At 35.9% G+C, this 15,000-nt stretch overlaps 1 protein-coding gene and 1 long non-coding RNA gene across 2 annotated transcripts; both read left to right on the forward strand.

Moving 5' to 3' along the window:
• The first annotated feature begins 695 nt into the window (after positions 1-695).
• On the forward strand, positions 696-12,960 carry LOC140059184 (NCK-interacting protein with SH3 domain-like). Its single transcript, XM_072105042.1, has 4 exons — positions 696-935; positions 8,153-8,262; positions 10,689-11,280; positions 12,491-12,960. The coding sequence occupies exons 1-4, from the start codon at positions 765-767 to the stop codon at positions 12,689-12,691; spliced, it is 1,074 nt and encodes a 357-aa protein (XP_071961143.1). The 5' UTR covers positions 696-764; the 3' UTR covers positions 12,692-12,960.
• LOC140058653 (uncharacterized) lies at positions 4,040-5,842 on the forward strand. The gene is made up of 5 exons (XR_011847034.1): positions 4,040-4,100; positions 4,690-4,876; positions 5,063-5,115; positions 5,372-5,614; positions 5,708-5,842. It is a non-coding gene; the product is annotated as an uncharacterized lncRNA (long non-coding RNA).
• Positions 12,961-15,000: the final 2,040 nt, after the last annotated feature.

Genomic DNA, 15,000 nt, shown 5'->3' on the forward strand with positions numbered 1-15,000 from the left:
ACGTGATTTGACCAATCTCAAGCGATGGATTATTCCAACAGTCGAGTGTGATTGGTCAACTCGCGATCGCTTGCCTTGCGTCTACGTCCTTGCGCTGCGTCCTAGTGGGAACCGAGATTTAAGGCTGTGTTTCCCCCGCAGCGTAAAACAAATGATCAGTCAACCAAACAGATGATTAAAGCAAAAATAAAGTGCGCATGAACAGTCATTACCGGACACAAGTGTCCAATCACAACGCAACAATGTGTATTTTATGTAAAAAAGTATCGCATTTATCCGAAATATCTGATTTTTCAGGAACTTTATCGGTTAATTTGTATCGATAAATATCTTATTTAATTTAATTATATCTTAATTATCTTATCCTATTTTTCCTATTTTGATATTTCAATGTAAATGTCATTGTATGCCTATTATTAACTGTAGTTTAGCGCGTCTCGCTGACCTGGTTTAATGTTTTTAATATCAAAACATCAACAATTGCAGGGAAGGACCATAGGTAAACCCGATTGTTTACATTTTATTTTCTGAATTATGTTATTCTGTAGAAATATGTTTTAAATAAATGAAATAAAAACGTTTTAAAAGTTTATTCAATATTGCCGTTATGCGCCGCCAACAACATTTATTATTTATTTTTAAAGAAAGTTTGTGATTTCTTGTCGACAATAGAGGGCCTCCCATATAAACTGTGATGGCGACGCCCATGAAACTAATAAAGGTCTTTCAGTTCGCCGAATGATTGTTGTAAATAAACAACAACAATGTTTCGAGCTTTGTATGACTATCAAAGTAAAGATGGGAAGTCTATGAACTTTCAGAAAGGGCAACGGTTTACCTTGCTTGACAAAAGCAACGGTCATTGGTGGCAAGTTATGTCCGATCAGTCCGGTACGGTAGGATACGTACCGGCGAATTATGTCACAAAAGATGAGGTAAGGACGGTCTGTTCTCGCGCAGTATGATGGATGGATGGAAGTGGGATGTGTTTGGCCTAGCTAGCTAGCCTAGCTACTTGAAGATCTATAGGCCTAGGTCTAAAGAAATTGGCTAAGAATCTAGACCAGGGAGAGAAGTGACTGCCCTGCTGCATCATAGCCTAGCTAGCCTAGGCCTTCTTTCTCTATTTATCAAACATTTAATCACATGGATGGAAATTGAAACACAGCATGCTTGCGATGTAGGGGAGGGCCTATCTAGGCCTAGGCGGCCAGGCTAGACGATCATGTAAAAACCGTAAAATATAACGAAAATGATTAGGCCTAGATCAGTGGTAGGTTTTTAGTCGCGTGGACGCGACTCTATAGTTCACTATGTCGGTTGTTCTGTCTGTCGGTCGGTCAGTTTGTCTGTCGGTATGTCTGCCGGTCCGGTATCACTATGCATTGTAGCACGCGACTTAATGACTTGGCCTTGTTTATAAAAAAAGGATCCGGCACATCTTCTATAATCTTAATGCACTTGTCAATTGTATGACCCACTATACGACCTCCGGGCGAGGTGTGTCATTTGTCCAAAGTATGCACCCGTGTGTAAAAAATATGTATTACCTTTAGGTGACCATGACGCACTGTGACCATGTTGTTTATTATATGGTGGGTGGTAATTGACATTGACATTGACACACCATTGTTCATTGATATGATGTACCATCTAGGTTTTTTGATGCACCCTTGAGTCAATAATTATTTGTAAATGACGCACTTCTCCTGGGGGTCGTATAGTGGGTCATTTTGACAATGACAAATGTGCATAATTTAAAGCCTATATCACTTGTCAATTGTATGACCCACTCTATGACCCCCCCCCCCCCCCCACACACACACATTTGTCTGATGTGCGTCATTTAACATATTAAGAACATTACCTTGTTGGTTATAATATAGTGGGTGAGTGGTAGAGTGACATACATTGAAAATACCATTGTTTATTGATGTAACCTACCATTTAAGTTTTTTGTTGCACCCCTGCGTCAATAATTATTTGTAAATGATGCACCCATGACGCACCTCTCCCGGGAGTCGTATTGTGAGTCATTCAATTGAAAAGGTGCATTACACAAAATGTAATGTTCGTAATTATGGTATATTGTAGGTGCACGCCTACTAAAAGCATTTAGTATTAATAAATGTTATTATTTTATATTTCAATTTTATACAAATTTTTTAAAGACCCCTTCCCTGCAATTTTGGACGTTTTTTGGAAAATAATACATACATATTACTTTAAAAACATTAAACCATGTCATTCCTTGTCTTAAATGTACGTTTTATGGTAAATTATGATAAAAAGTGAGAAACAATGCACTACCTAAGTAGCTCGCGGCGATCGACTTCTCGTGGACGGTCTTAGGCCTAGCCTAGCTAGACTTAGTTTTGTAGGCCTAGCTGGTAAACATCGATAACGTACGAACATCGTACGCTAGCTATATACCTAGCCTGACGTTGTATAGTTGCTGCATTAATTGTCTTTCTATTTTTGCCAGACTCCGTTGATACAAATTGGGGAAAACCCGGTATTTTCGCTGAAAAGTTAGGAGTCTTCCATTTGTTTTGGCTTCACGATCGATCGAAAAGTGGGCGAATTACAGGTGAAAAACAAAAATATCAATCCGCGCGCAATGCATTTTGGGATTTATAGCGGGCCGCTATAATTATAAGAATCGATTTATTTTTCACATTTTTAACCGTTTAAAGACGAAAAAAGTTATCGCAATAGGACCATATAGTATTATTTTTACATTAAATATAGTTTGTGATCTTAAATTAGATCTAAAAAACGTAGGGAATGGGGCTTTAAACAACTAACATTAGAAGTTATCAATTACACCAGTCACCGGTGTGATGTGCCCAAATATGGTAGTGATATGCCCAAATATGATAGTGATATGGCCAAATATGGTAGTGATATGTCCAAATATGGTAGTGATATGACATCATCATGTCCATATATGGGCAACATTACATTTAATTACATAAACTTATTGCTATGTGTAATAATAAATAAGAAATAAGTGGCTTTTGTTATTTTGAATCTTTATTTTTACGTTATTTTATATTTGTTTTTGTTGTAGGATGCATGCATGTAAGAACTTATCAGATTTTGTAAATCCACAGTGCGTGGTTTTGTTACATTTTTTGGAATAAAGTTACCTATATATATGTGTAATAATACATCATTGATGGATGGACGTTTGAGATGATGTACAGTGAACCATTCCAATGTTGTGTTGTAACATAAGTGATCATGTTCGTTGTGTGTGTTTAAATGCTGGTTTACATACTGTGTGTTAATTTATAATTACCAACTTTGTCCTAAGCTCTGTCTACACTAGATGTGGCAAAAAATGTGATGCGCCCAAATAAGGTATTCCCAAATGTGGTAGTGATATGACATCATCGTATCCATATATGGGCACATCACACTTTTTTTGTCACATAAAGTTTGAACTTTATAATCTAATTTCATTATTAGGGATGTACATATGATTTCAGAACCATCGCGAGATTAAGGATATCGATGCATGCACTAATTTTATAGTAACCCTAACCCTTGTTGTAATCGAAGCATGAGGCAGTATTAAAGCATTTCTTCTTAAAGCAAAAGTTTATTAAAGCATAGTTATGAACCAGCTCGATTTGTGTGGCATTTCAAAGTGATTTTTAATGAAACATGCATTTTGTACAAACACATGTGATGATCACACATTTGTCATGCATTTATCAAGTCTATGCATGACTATTTTGTATACTATTCACAGCTGTTTTAACTAGTGTTAAGGTATCAGAAAAAGTCAAGCGCCCTCAGTGTTAGCAGACGAGGCTCCCCCGAGTCGCGCGGACATATAATTTTTGTTTACAAACCATTATTTCGCGAACGCCAAATTAAATTTCGCTATCGTCAGTTTTTATGTAGTAAAAACATTTTATACAAAACTAAACGATTAAAAAAAGTGTATGTTCAATTAAAAAATAAATATTTTATTGTTTCTTTACTATAAATTAATAAATAAACGAGGATATTGTCCATTTCACTGAAATACTCTCCCGCACATAAACCAGGAAGTTGAGATAAACTGTGTAATGAAATAGTAAACAATCGTAAGTAGAAAATATCATTGTATTCTTTACTTTATTTTTGGATATAATTCATTTTTTTAGAAAAAGAACGAACTAGAATATAGTCCATCATTATTATATAAACAAAATAATACTAGTTTTGTTAATATAGCCTGGTTCAGTTTTTAGTAAAACTCGCATATTTTGCAACTCTTTTATACATTGTTATTGTTATCGGCGAGAAAACGGTTTGGCGATAGGCTTAGAAAGTGCGTTGACGCCCGCGATGACCGTGACAGTAATGTGGGCCTAGAATGAAGCTAGGCCGAAACATAGAAAATTCGTAATAGTTAAACCTTTAATTACCCTAATCCTAAATGTAATCATTATAACTGTTACCAAATAATTAATGGCATGTGTTTATAATAATAATTATTGCTTTCCTGGTGCATTTTTAGGCTAGCTGGTGTGACTGAGTGACAGTCACAGCCTAGGCTAGGCCTTAATAATATTAATACATTTTTACAGCATAATAATGGTTTAATATTTTGGCTATTAGCTCTCTTGTTTGGATTTGTTTGGACACAAAATTTGAAGTACTGTAGATTTAAAAATTGATTTATTTTTAAAGGAAAGTACAGTTGCATCTATTGTTTTTGTAATCAAGATGACATCAGAACCAACAATGTTCCTCAAGCCTGTAGATATCTCAAGGCCTACAAGTCTTTTGTAGACCATGGAAGTGAAAAAAAGAAGCAAAACAATATCGCACAGCGTTTTTAGGCCATACCTGGTATACATTGAATTAAACAGGATAGGTAAATAATCATAACCACCTCTTAGAAAGTTTAATACACACTCCAAACAATGAAATGTGTGTTTGTACTTCATATTAAAGAACAATGTTAGTATAAAATAACTGTCGAAACAAACAATTGTTACAGTAATTTATAAATATACCTCTTTTCTTTATTAAATATTTCCTCAATCAACTATTTTTCCAGGTGTCAATATGTTATAATATTCAACATGCGACAGGATGCTGACATCTTGACTGGTAAATTCAAATGTTGTTTCAACTTTACATTGACATTACATAATAACTCAATTGGTCAAGTTGCTCTTTAAATATACATTGTCCCTTTGAGCATAGAATTTCAAAATTGTTTATCCTGTTTTTATGCATAATAAAGCAAACCTTTGGCTGGAACATATTTTCCTATGAATTATCCATATATTATCATTATCTGCTACAAGAAATAGTTGTTAACATTTTTTAAATATAATAATTTTGATGCTCATTTTTTATGCAGATTGACGTTTATTTGGTTGACCAATATTGTTTAATCTCAGGTGATCATCTAGCAGAAAGAGAAAATCAGAAGCTGCAGCACATCGACATGCTACAAAGTACAATGATTAAAATCCAGTCTTTAGAAGAGAATCTTGAGCATTTAAGAAATGAACTCTCAGTGTCACTTGTGACAAAACAGCATAGTAAGATTGCAGAGACTGGCCACAGACTAAATCTAAAAGAACAAGAGGTCAAAGACTTGGTCAGTCCTACATTATACACCTTTCAAATTATGTCTAAAACATGCAAATAATATAAAAATTAATGCCATATTTCTTTTATATATTTTATATAGTGAACTACTATGAACCAAGAGATTTGAAACTGGACCTCTATGTACAAAAATGGACGAGGTATTTAGAAAAAATTAATTCCTCGACAGCAGTACCATGGAAAAAGTTTTGTGGGAAATCATGAAGTAACATCTGACGTTTATTTCACCTGAGATCCAGCATGAAGTAAATAGGCCGGTAACTAAGTGGAGAAAAGTTGAGGAATAGTTTGCTATTTCTCAGTTAATTGTTACAGTATTGCATATTATTATGTACAGTATACTGTATGAATGGTAGTATTTTTTTGTGTTATTGCTAGAACAATGATTTTGTAAATATTTAACAAATGGTATATGAATTGTAAATGAATTTAATTTTTTGGAAGCTATTTTATTTTAATTTGGTTTATATATATTATTGATTGATAACGGAAATTGATGTTATTTAGTGATTTAGATTGTGATTGCATATATAATACAATACAAATATGAAAGAAATATGCATTTATAATTAAATATCTAATGTCACAGTACTCTATAGCTTCTTTCTATTAATATATTACAGATCTTTGACTAAGACATGCTAGGTAGGCTGCTAGTCTTTAACCTGCTGATGATGTAGCCTAGCATATATATAGTATAGGCCTAGCTAGGCTAGGCCTGTAACCTGGCCTACTCTGTACTCCTCTCTCCCAATATGAATGATTATTAAAAAAGCTTAGGCCTAGGCTAGGCCTAATTTTTAATTAGGATCAGGAACAAGTAATTAATCAGCTTTATAACAGGTCAACTGTCACTCAGGCCCCCGAATAGACATGTTTACGTGTTAAAAATAAACAGTTATTTTATTTTAATTTGGTTTATATATTAATAATTATTGATTGATAACGGAAATTGATGTTATTTACTGATTTAGATTGTGATTGCATATCAAAATAATAAATATACAATACAAATATGAAAGAAATTTGCATTTATGATTAAATATCTAATGTCACAGTACTCTATATCTTCTTTCTATTAATATATTACAGATCTTTGACTAAGACATGCTAGGTAGGCTGCTAGCCTTTAACCTGCTGATGATGTAGCCTAGCCTATTATATAGGCCTAGCTAGGCTACTAGGCTAGGCCTGTAGCCTGGCCTACTCTGTACTCCTCTCCCAATATGAATGATTATTAAAAAAGCTTAGGCCTAGACTAGGCCTAATTTTTAATTAGGACCAGGAACAAGTAATTAATCAGCTTTATAACAGGTCAACTGTCACTCAGGCCCTCCGAATATACATGTTTACGTGTTAAAAATAAACAGCCATTAGTCTTACACAGCTGGTTTTAACCACGCAATGGGGCCTGGGCATAGCCTATTATAAGCTAGCGTAGGAAAAAATCCAGCCAGGCAATATGAATACGATCCTTGTTAAAACATTCAAGGGTAACTAAAGTATCCAACTAAATCAAAGAATTCAACAGAAAAAATTATTTTTAAACTGATATGGAAAACAACATTTATACCTACTTTTTAAATGTATCGCTTGAGAAAAAAACTGGCGTTGGGTGTACAATTTTCAATTACATTACCTCTTAAAATCCACGTGATAAAACGACGACAACATGTTTTTCACCTTCATCCAGGGTTGTTCTAATGAATATTCATTATTTTTCTGACTTTCGCGGTCTTTATTTGTTTTTATTGGCTATTAAAAAACAGTCGTTTTATGCTTGATTGCTTCCGGGTTCCTCATGTGGTTTGTATACAATATGTTTTCGGAATCGCTACTCCATAAAACGCTATGAAACGTTGGGGGCGCTGCACTTAATTCATATTTCTGGAACAGCTGTGTATTTGAGAGGAAATGCATTCAAATTTATTAAAAATATAAAACAGTTAAAAAAATCTGGAATAAAATACAATGGCGCGGTGGTGTTGTTATCATATATGGCCGCCACAACAGTTTACATGCGAATCCTACCAGCCCTCTTTCTTGCACACGCTTGTTGAAACAAAAATGAAGAAAAAATCTAAAAGTGCCAAATTTGTCTAGACGCTACAGGCGGTTCTAGAATTCCCTGTCCTTCCCCATTAAAAAAAATGTCACGCATTTCAAATCTCTCAGACTCTATGACCCCATTTACACTTACGATTTGAGCTGGCTCTGGGTCGGCAATCGATAAGTGTAAAAACTTCATAAAGTTAGGCCAGCCCTGGGCCGGATGCAGACCTGGACCACCTCTCGAGGTGGGTCCAGTAGCGGCTTTTATGTTTGGGCTGGCTTATAAAGTGAACCATGACCAATGGCTTAAGAAAATGTAAATGAATCCTCAGGTTTTGCGAACGCAAGTGTAAACACGCTAAGAACAGGGTTGAAAAACTTGTACCCGATCCTGGAGCGTCACAGGACCCAATCATAATGTGAAATAGGGTCTATTTATGTTAAATCACAAATTAATTATTTTATGTGTTTTTAGTTACCATCAGATCAAGTTCTTGCGTCTATTGATCGTGCAATGGAGTTCCTTCATATAGCAGCAACCAATAAGAATGGGGTTTACACAGCTGAACAAAGAAAAAGCTTACAGTTAAGTGTGTTAAGTTAACCAAGGCAATCCTAACAGCAGGATGCTGAGCTCTGGAGATCGAAGGGTTTATCTGTGGCTGCGACACAATCAGTTCCACACGTCTTAACAGACACAGCGCGCCGCAGACAATGTACATTGTACAGTATTGTTGGTATTTGTCGCAGCCAGACATAAGATCAAAGTTCCTATGTTGGCAAGGCAAGCTCAGTGTCCTGTTGTTAGATTGCCTTAGTTAGTAATAAGAATAATAATAATGTTCAATTTATATAGCGCAAATTGCAGGGCGCCTCTACTAAGTGCTGAATAATCAACAGAAAATGTGAAAAGCACTAATTAATTAATAAGTTAATTAATCAGCCACACAGAATAGTAACTATCATGTTGAACCAGTTACTGTTTCTGGATTGAATCAGGTCAGAGGTCATCAACAGTTTTCCATTGTAGGCCTATATTTACAGGGATGTCACCAGCTTTTTGGAGTGCCGGTCGCTAAAATAACGACAAACCCCGGGGGGGGGGGGAACCCGGGGTATTCCCCCCCCGGGGGTTTGTCGTTATTTTAGCGAAACATAAAGAATTATGAAAATAAATAACAACAAATTGCGTCAGGTCTAGGCCTAACCTTGTACCACCGGGGAGTCGCCGTTATTATTCGCGAAAACAAAAAAACGCTTACGAAATGAATAGCAATAGATCGCGTCAGGCTAATAGGCCTAGCCTTGCCCTTGTAGAAACTACGACCATTGACTAGGCCTAGCCATGCGCCAAGGCTTAGATAGATGCCCCAAAATCTGAATTCCACAAAAACAGGCCCTTCCTTATTTAGGCCTAATCCCTAATCATATACTGTAGATAAATTATTAGCCTAGACTTTACTACTTGTTGCTCGATATAATGTTCGTGTTCTTTTGCGCGAGAGTTTTTTAGCGTATTCGCGAATCCCAGATTTTTTGTTTCACAACTGTGCGGCAAGCATGTAGTGCATGGCCGGCAAGAACAGACACGTGTTTATGGGTTAACTGAAGTTCAGCAACCTGAAGTTATCCCAGGGACGTGTAATTATTGTACCATGCTCGGCGATCATAAACGAACGAACTTGCCCGGTCTCACTGAACCATGCGCATGTTTTTTTATTTTTTTTAATAGTTCGTAGAGTACAAAAATGTAAAACTAGTAACATAATATAATTAAAGCAGGGTGACAAAACATTCAGCAATTAAAAATGATTTTGTTTAGGTAGGTCTATGTAGTTGTACATTTTTAATTACTGCGTACTTGTTTGTATTTTTAATCTGTGCAAAATAAAACGCTTGAATGGTCGCTATGTGAACTTTAAACTTGTACACTGTGCTGTGTGTGTAGAGTAGGCCTGGTATTGTGTTACAAATAAAGTAACGTACGTAACCACGGAAACATTTGCTGTAGTCTTTTGTCTTATCTATATGAGGCTAGCTTGTCTGTTATTAAAGATGTGCTAGGTAAAATGTTTTAGTACGAATTTTAGTTAGGCCTAGGCCTAATATAAATATCGTAATGATTAATAAATAATAGTGGTGGTCGGCAGCCTGTAAATCCTGGTCGGAAATGTTGAGTGCTGGTCGGGGCCGACCAGCGTGGTGACATCCCTGATTTAATTTACAAATAATCTTGCCAGCCACTTTTAGCAAACAGAGTGTCTTAGTGCTGCACTCGTCCATACTTAAGCTCTGTCTACACTATCAAACTAATTTGACAAAAAAAGTGTGATTTGCCCAAATATGGTAGTAATATGACATCATCATGTCCATATTGGCACATCACATTTGTTTGTCGCATAAAGTTTGATAGTGTTGACAGAGCTTTGGTTGAATCTCTTTCAATGAAAATGTTGCTCCTTATTCAACATTAGCATAATATTTCTATGTTACTATGTTAGTAATTAGTATACTTCATTATTACTTTTGTTAGTGCAACTTAGTATCCTATGTATACTTTACAAACTTGCATACATGCCAACATCTGAATTAAAAAAAACGGGAAGTGGTTTTTTTTTTAGGTCAACAGCACCCTCTATCTATTATCGAGAGGTAAGGAGTGCAGTGTGTAACGTCACAAACAGTATTGCGTGGTGGCTATGTGAGGGGAATCCCCTTTCCGTTGTGAAGAAAATAAAAAAATGATGACCGCAGATGGTCATACAATGGTTTAAATATCATAAATTTGCTTGTGTAAGCCTTTTTGTTATATTAACATTATAGAAAACCACACAAATGCATCAACATTCAGTTATCTTTGTAACCCAGAGAAAATGTGGAAAACCGGGAGCACAATATTAGGCCGGAAGACAAGTCTAAAATACGGGAGTCTCCCGGCCAAAACGGGAGTGTTGACATGTATGAAGTTGTATGCAGAAGGGCCTTACTAATCAATTTTAATCTTTTTGTAGGAAGCTTGTTGAACATCGTCAAACCATCATGCGTGAACAGCTAGGTGAAAATGTACCTCAACCAAAGAGAGTAGCACCAGCAGCGCCCCCTAGCCAACTATCATCCTCTCAACAAACTCGAAACTCATTTACAAAAGACAACACGCCTCCGACGTCACCACAAAACTCACCTGTCAAACGAGCATCTAGTACTAAATCAATTAAAGCGCCCTCACCTCCAGCGCAACAAGTGCAATCTGTAATCCCCGTTCCACCTCCAGACTCAACGTCGCAATCGTCAACATCGCAGCCTGTTGATGCTTCCACGAGTCCTATGCCATCGCCCGCACGAAAATACCGAGCACCATTATCACCACGTGAACTTGCAAAGTCACCAACCATGGAGTCGTTGATTAGTCCAACACACAGAGCACGCTCAGACAGTGCAATAGCTTCAAATCTTGGTCCTGAATTAGTTGAAATAGTGCGAGTTAACACAAACCTCAGTTTTAATAAATCAAAAGTGGCTGTTGCCATGGTGTTGAATCATGTTAAAGATTCCGTGCCAAGTGTTGCCATGGTAATGGATAATATTATAAAAACATTGAATACAGTAAGTTAATCAAAATGTTTATTTTTCAATTATATCAGTTATATTTACATATTTTTATATTTATTTACATAATTAATTTTGAGGGTAATGTCAGTACAGTCAACTCTCCTAATACCGGACACCTTTGGGCTGGCCAAATATGTCTGGTTTTCCGGAAATTCTGGTATTCGGAATGTGTTTTTATTGGTAAAAATGAATTTGGGACCTTTTGAACTTCAAGAAAAATCTGGTATTGGAAGAGTTTCTGGTGTTCAGAGAGTGGACTGTATATAGATTTTCTTTCTCCTATCAAACTACTGTAAACATCCCGAGTCACTGTTTAAAGATCAACCTCATAATAATAATAGCATATGATTGCTTGCAAAGCTAAATTATCAACTGTTGTATATAAATAATATTAATATATCATATTTCCCAAGAGAGTTCCTATTTGTACAGTTAGTTAGTTTACAGAAACAGTTATTTCTCAAACAATATTTGATGAATGTCCTCATAATAATATTCTACATCCAACAATATTTTGCTTAGTGGTATGAATTACAGTATATTGGCATACTGTATCAAAAAATCATACCAAGTATACAAATTACCATGTTAATTATGATACCATAGATGATCTAGAAGGCACGCTGTTCAGCCCTCTTATCCCTAAAGATAGAATAAAATGCAAAAGATAAAGGTTCAGCACTTTATTAAAGGACAACTTGACCGATGACCATATTTTAACAACGTATTAGGGATGTACATATGATTTCAGAACCATCGCGAGATTAAGGATATCGATGCATGCACTTGCCGTACAGCCGTCACTGTAACTTTCTGTGATGTCACAGGTGCATCGCAAAATTTACATCATGTGTTTTCTGGCAAAGTCTGGCAAATCGTGAACATTTCGAGTAAACACACTTCGTAAATAAATCATAAGAAATGTTTTTTTTTATTGTTTCTTTTGCGTATCTGGACTCATTTAGTAAATTTTTCGATGCACCTGCGACGTCACAGTAGTTTACGACGACGGCTGTACGGCGAGCGCATGCGGAGATATCTTTAATCTCGCGATTGTTCTGAAATCATAATGTATGTACATCCCTAATACGTTGTAAAAATATGGTCCTCAGTCATGTTGTCCTTTAACAATTTGTAGGCCCTTTAGAAACCTCTTTAAAGAAACTATACATTTATCAATGATTTGTTTCCATCTATTATGTAGTCAGGGGTATCTGTTGGAGGTGGACGGGATGAAGAGCGCCTCCAGGTGATTTTTTCTGAGCTGACAAGTTGTAAGGATGATGCGCAACAGAGAAGCTGGGCACTTCACGAGGATGAGTCTATCATTACGGAGTATTTAGAAGAACTTCTTTCAATATTGGTAAAGAAATTATTTTTAAGGCCACCAAAACTAAAGATATAATAGAATACAGCCCAGTACAGCCAACCTTCTTGTACCGGCCTAGTAACGTTGCTACTATAGCTGTTAGCCACCAACGTTACCTACATTAGGTTGTTTTTTTTCCGGTATAAAAAGACTCAAAATACAACTCATAGTTGAAATGAAGAGCTTACATAGGAAAATGATAATTAACATAAAACCAAGTTTAACATAGAAAAAACACATTAAGGCCTATGATACAGTAATGAACGGTTTAATTTATTTAAACTTAAATTTACTATAAAAATTGCACAAAGATCAACAGATAACATTAATTATTACAAATTCTTATATATTTACAAATGTTGGGCTTGATTGGCCATTATTGTTAATTTTATTAAAACTTAAAAGTCATTAAAAAATAATTACTTATAAATAGTGGCATAACAGCTATGATGAATGCTGACTGGCTAAACCCAGGAACCCCAGAGTTTAAAGACACCTTCCTTACAATTTGTGACGTTTTGTAAAAATAATGAATATATATTACTTTAAAAACATTAAACCAGGTCATTCCTTGTCTTAAATGTACGTTTTATGGTAAATTATTATAACAAGTGAGAAACAATGCACTACTTAAGTAGCTCACGGCGAATGACCTCTTGTGCACAGTCTTTAGGCCTATAGCCTAGCTAGGCTTTGTTTTGTAGGCAGTATATACTGTACATATTGTATATGGCATATAATAGGCACAACTCGGCACTATAAGCGTATGCATCATGTCATAGGATGGCGTACATCAACTTTTTACGATCGAATGTTAACGTACATGCACGTTTAACAAGTGTTAATTTCATTAAAATGATAAAAATGATCACCTATAATTCGTCAAAGTGACGAATTAAATTCTAGTTTATATATAGATTATCCAAATATGGTATGTCATGGACATAGTGTTTTTGCCATCGTTCACTGTGTAATCGTCCGTCTGCATTTCTAAGCATATAACAAATCATTACATTAATTTACAGTTAATAATCAATAATAACAAAGTAAACATACATTTTTTAAACAATGAATATCCCTTGAATGATGTTTCAAAGATAGGTTGGTTGACGTTAGCCATACAACTCATTGAGTATGGTATGTTGGCATGTACAGCATTGTTCATGAGCATCGTTCCATTGGTTTCTATTGTGTGGTTACTTACTTACTTATGTACAAAATATGGTAAACGTTGAGCTTGGCATTTCAGCCATTGCTTTACTGTACTGTTCAAATGGCTACCTCTATTGCTATGATAAATGACTGTTTTACTATTACGTACTGGATTGGATTTGTCAGCAGCGTTTGATACAGTTGATCACCAAAGACTGATAACCCGTCTGAGAAATCGCATTGGCATAAATGGTGTTGCTCTTAACTGGTTCCAGTCATATCTTACAGGAAGACGTCAGCTAGTCTGTATCAATGATGCATTCTCAGATGAAGCTTGCCTGGAATATGGTGTACCACAGGGGTCAGTAATTTAGCCTGGCCAGTTTTCCATTTATACGCTTCCCCTTGGTGACATTATTCGCAAACACAGTCTACATTTCCATTTCTATGCAGATGATACACAGATTTATGTGTCAGTAAATCCAGTGCAAAGGGATGTTGCTGCAGCAATCAGTAAGATGGAAGCCTGTATAGAAGATGTTCGCAATTGGATGACAACAAATTACCTAAAGTTGAATGATGGAAAGACAGAGTTTATTATCGTCGGGTCTAAATGTAACATCTCCAAAATCAACATCACACATATCAGAATCGGAAACTCTAACATCACTCCCTCATCGGTGGTCCGGAATCTGGGAATCATGCTGGATAGTAATCTCACTATGGAAGCACAAATAACAACTGTATCTAAAGCAGCATGCATATCGATTAGGAACCTTGGTCGTATTCGCGGTAATCTTAACAAGAAAACAGCTGAATTGATTGTACACTCATTTGTCACTTCTAAAATTGACATTGGTAATGCCTTGTTGTTTGGCATACCAAAATCTCAAATACAACGTTTGCAGCGCTTTCAAAATATGGCAGCTAGAATTGTAACTTATACAAAATCAAACGCTCACATAACTCCTGTCCTGATGGATTTGCATTGGTTGCCTGTTCAACAACGTATTAAGTACAAACTTGCGTTGTTTGTATTCAAGATCCTAAATGACAGTGCTCCTGCTTATTTATCTGACCTTGTGGATCGTTACGAATCATCCCGCAGAGGCCTACGATCATTGTCACAAAACCTTCTTCAAGAGCGTAGAGCGAAAAATCAGTGGGGTCAGAGATCTTTTTATGTTGCGGCC

The sequence above is a fragment of the Antedon mediterranea genome, chromosome 9, assembly GCF_964355755.1.
Source record: "Antedon mediterranea chromosome 9, ecAntMedi1.1, whole genome shotgun sequence".
In the NCBI taxonomy this organism is placed as follows: Eukaryota; Metazoa; Echinodermata; class Crinoidea; order Comatulida; family Antedonidae; genus Antedon; species Antedon mediterranea.

Bases quoted from the DNA above. Each gene is read 5' to 3' on its own strand.
- LOC140059184 (XM_072105042.1), top strand. From the start codon at position 765: ATGTTTCGAGCTTTGTATGACTATCAAAGTAAAGATGGGAAGTCTATG. The intron at 8,263-10,688 runs GTTAAGTGTGTT...ATCTTTTTGTAG, and splicing joins GAACAAAGAAAAAGCTTACA to GAAGCTTGTTGAACATCGTC. The intron at 11,281-12,490 runs GTAAGTTAATCA...TCTATTATGTAG, and splicing joins TTATAAAAACATTGAATACA to TCAGGGGTATCTGTTGGAGG.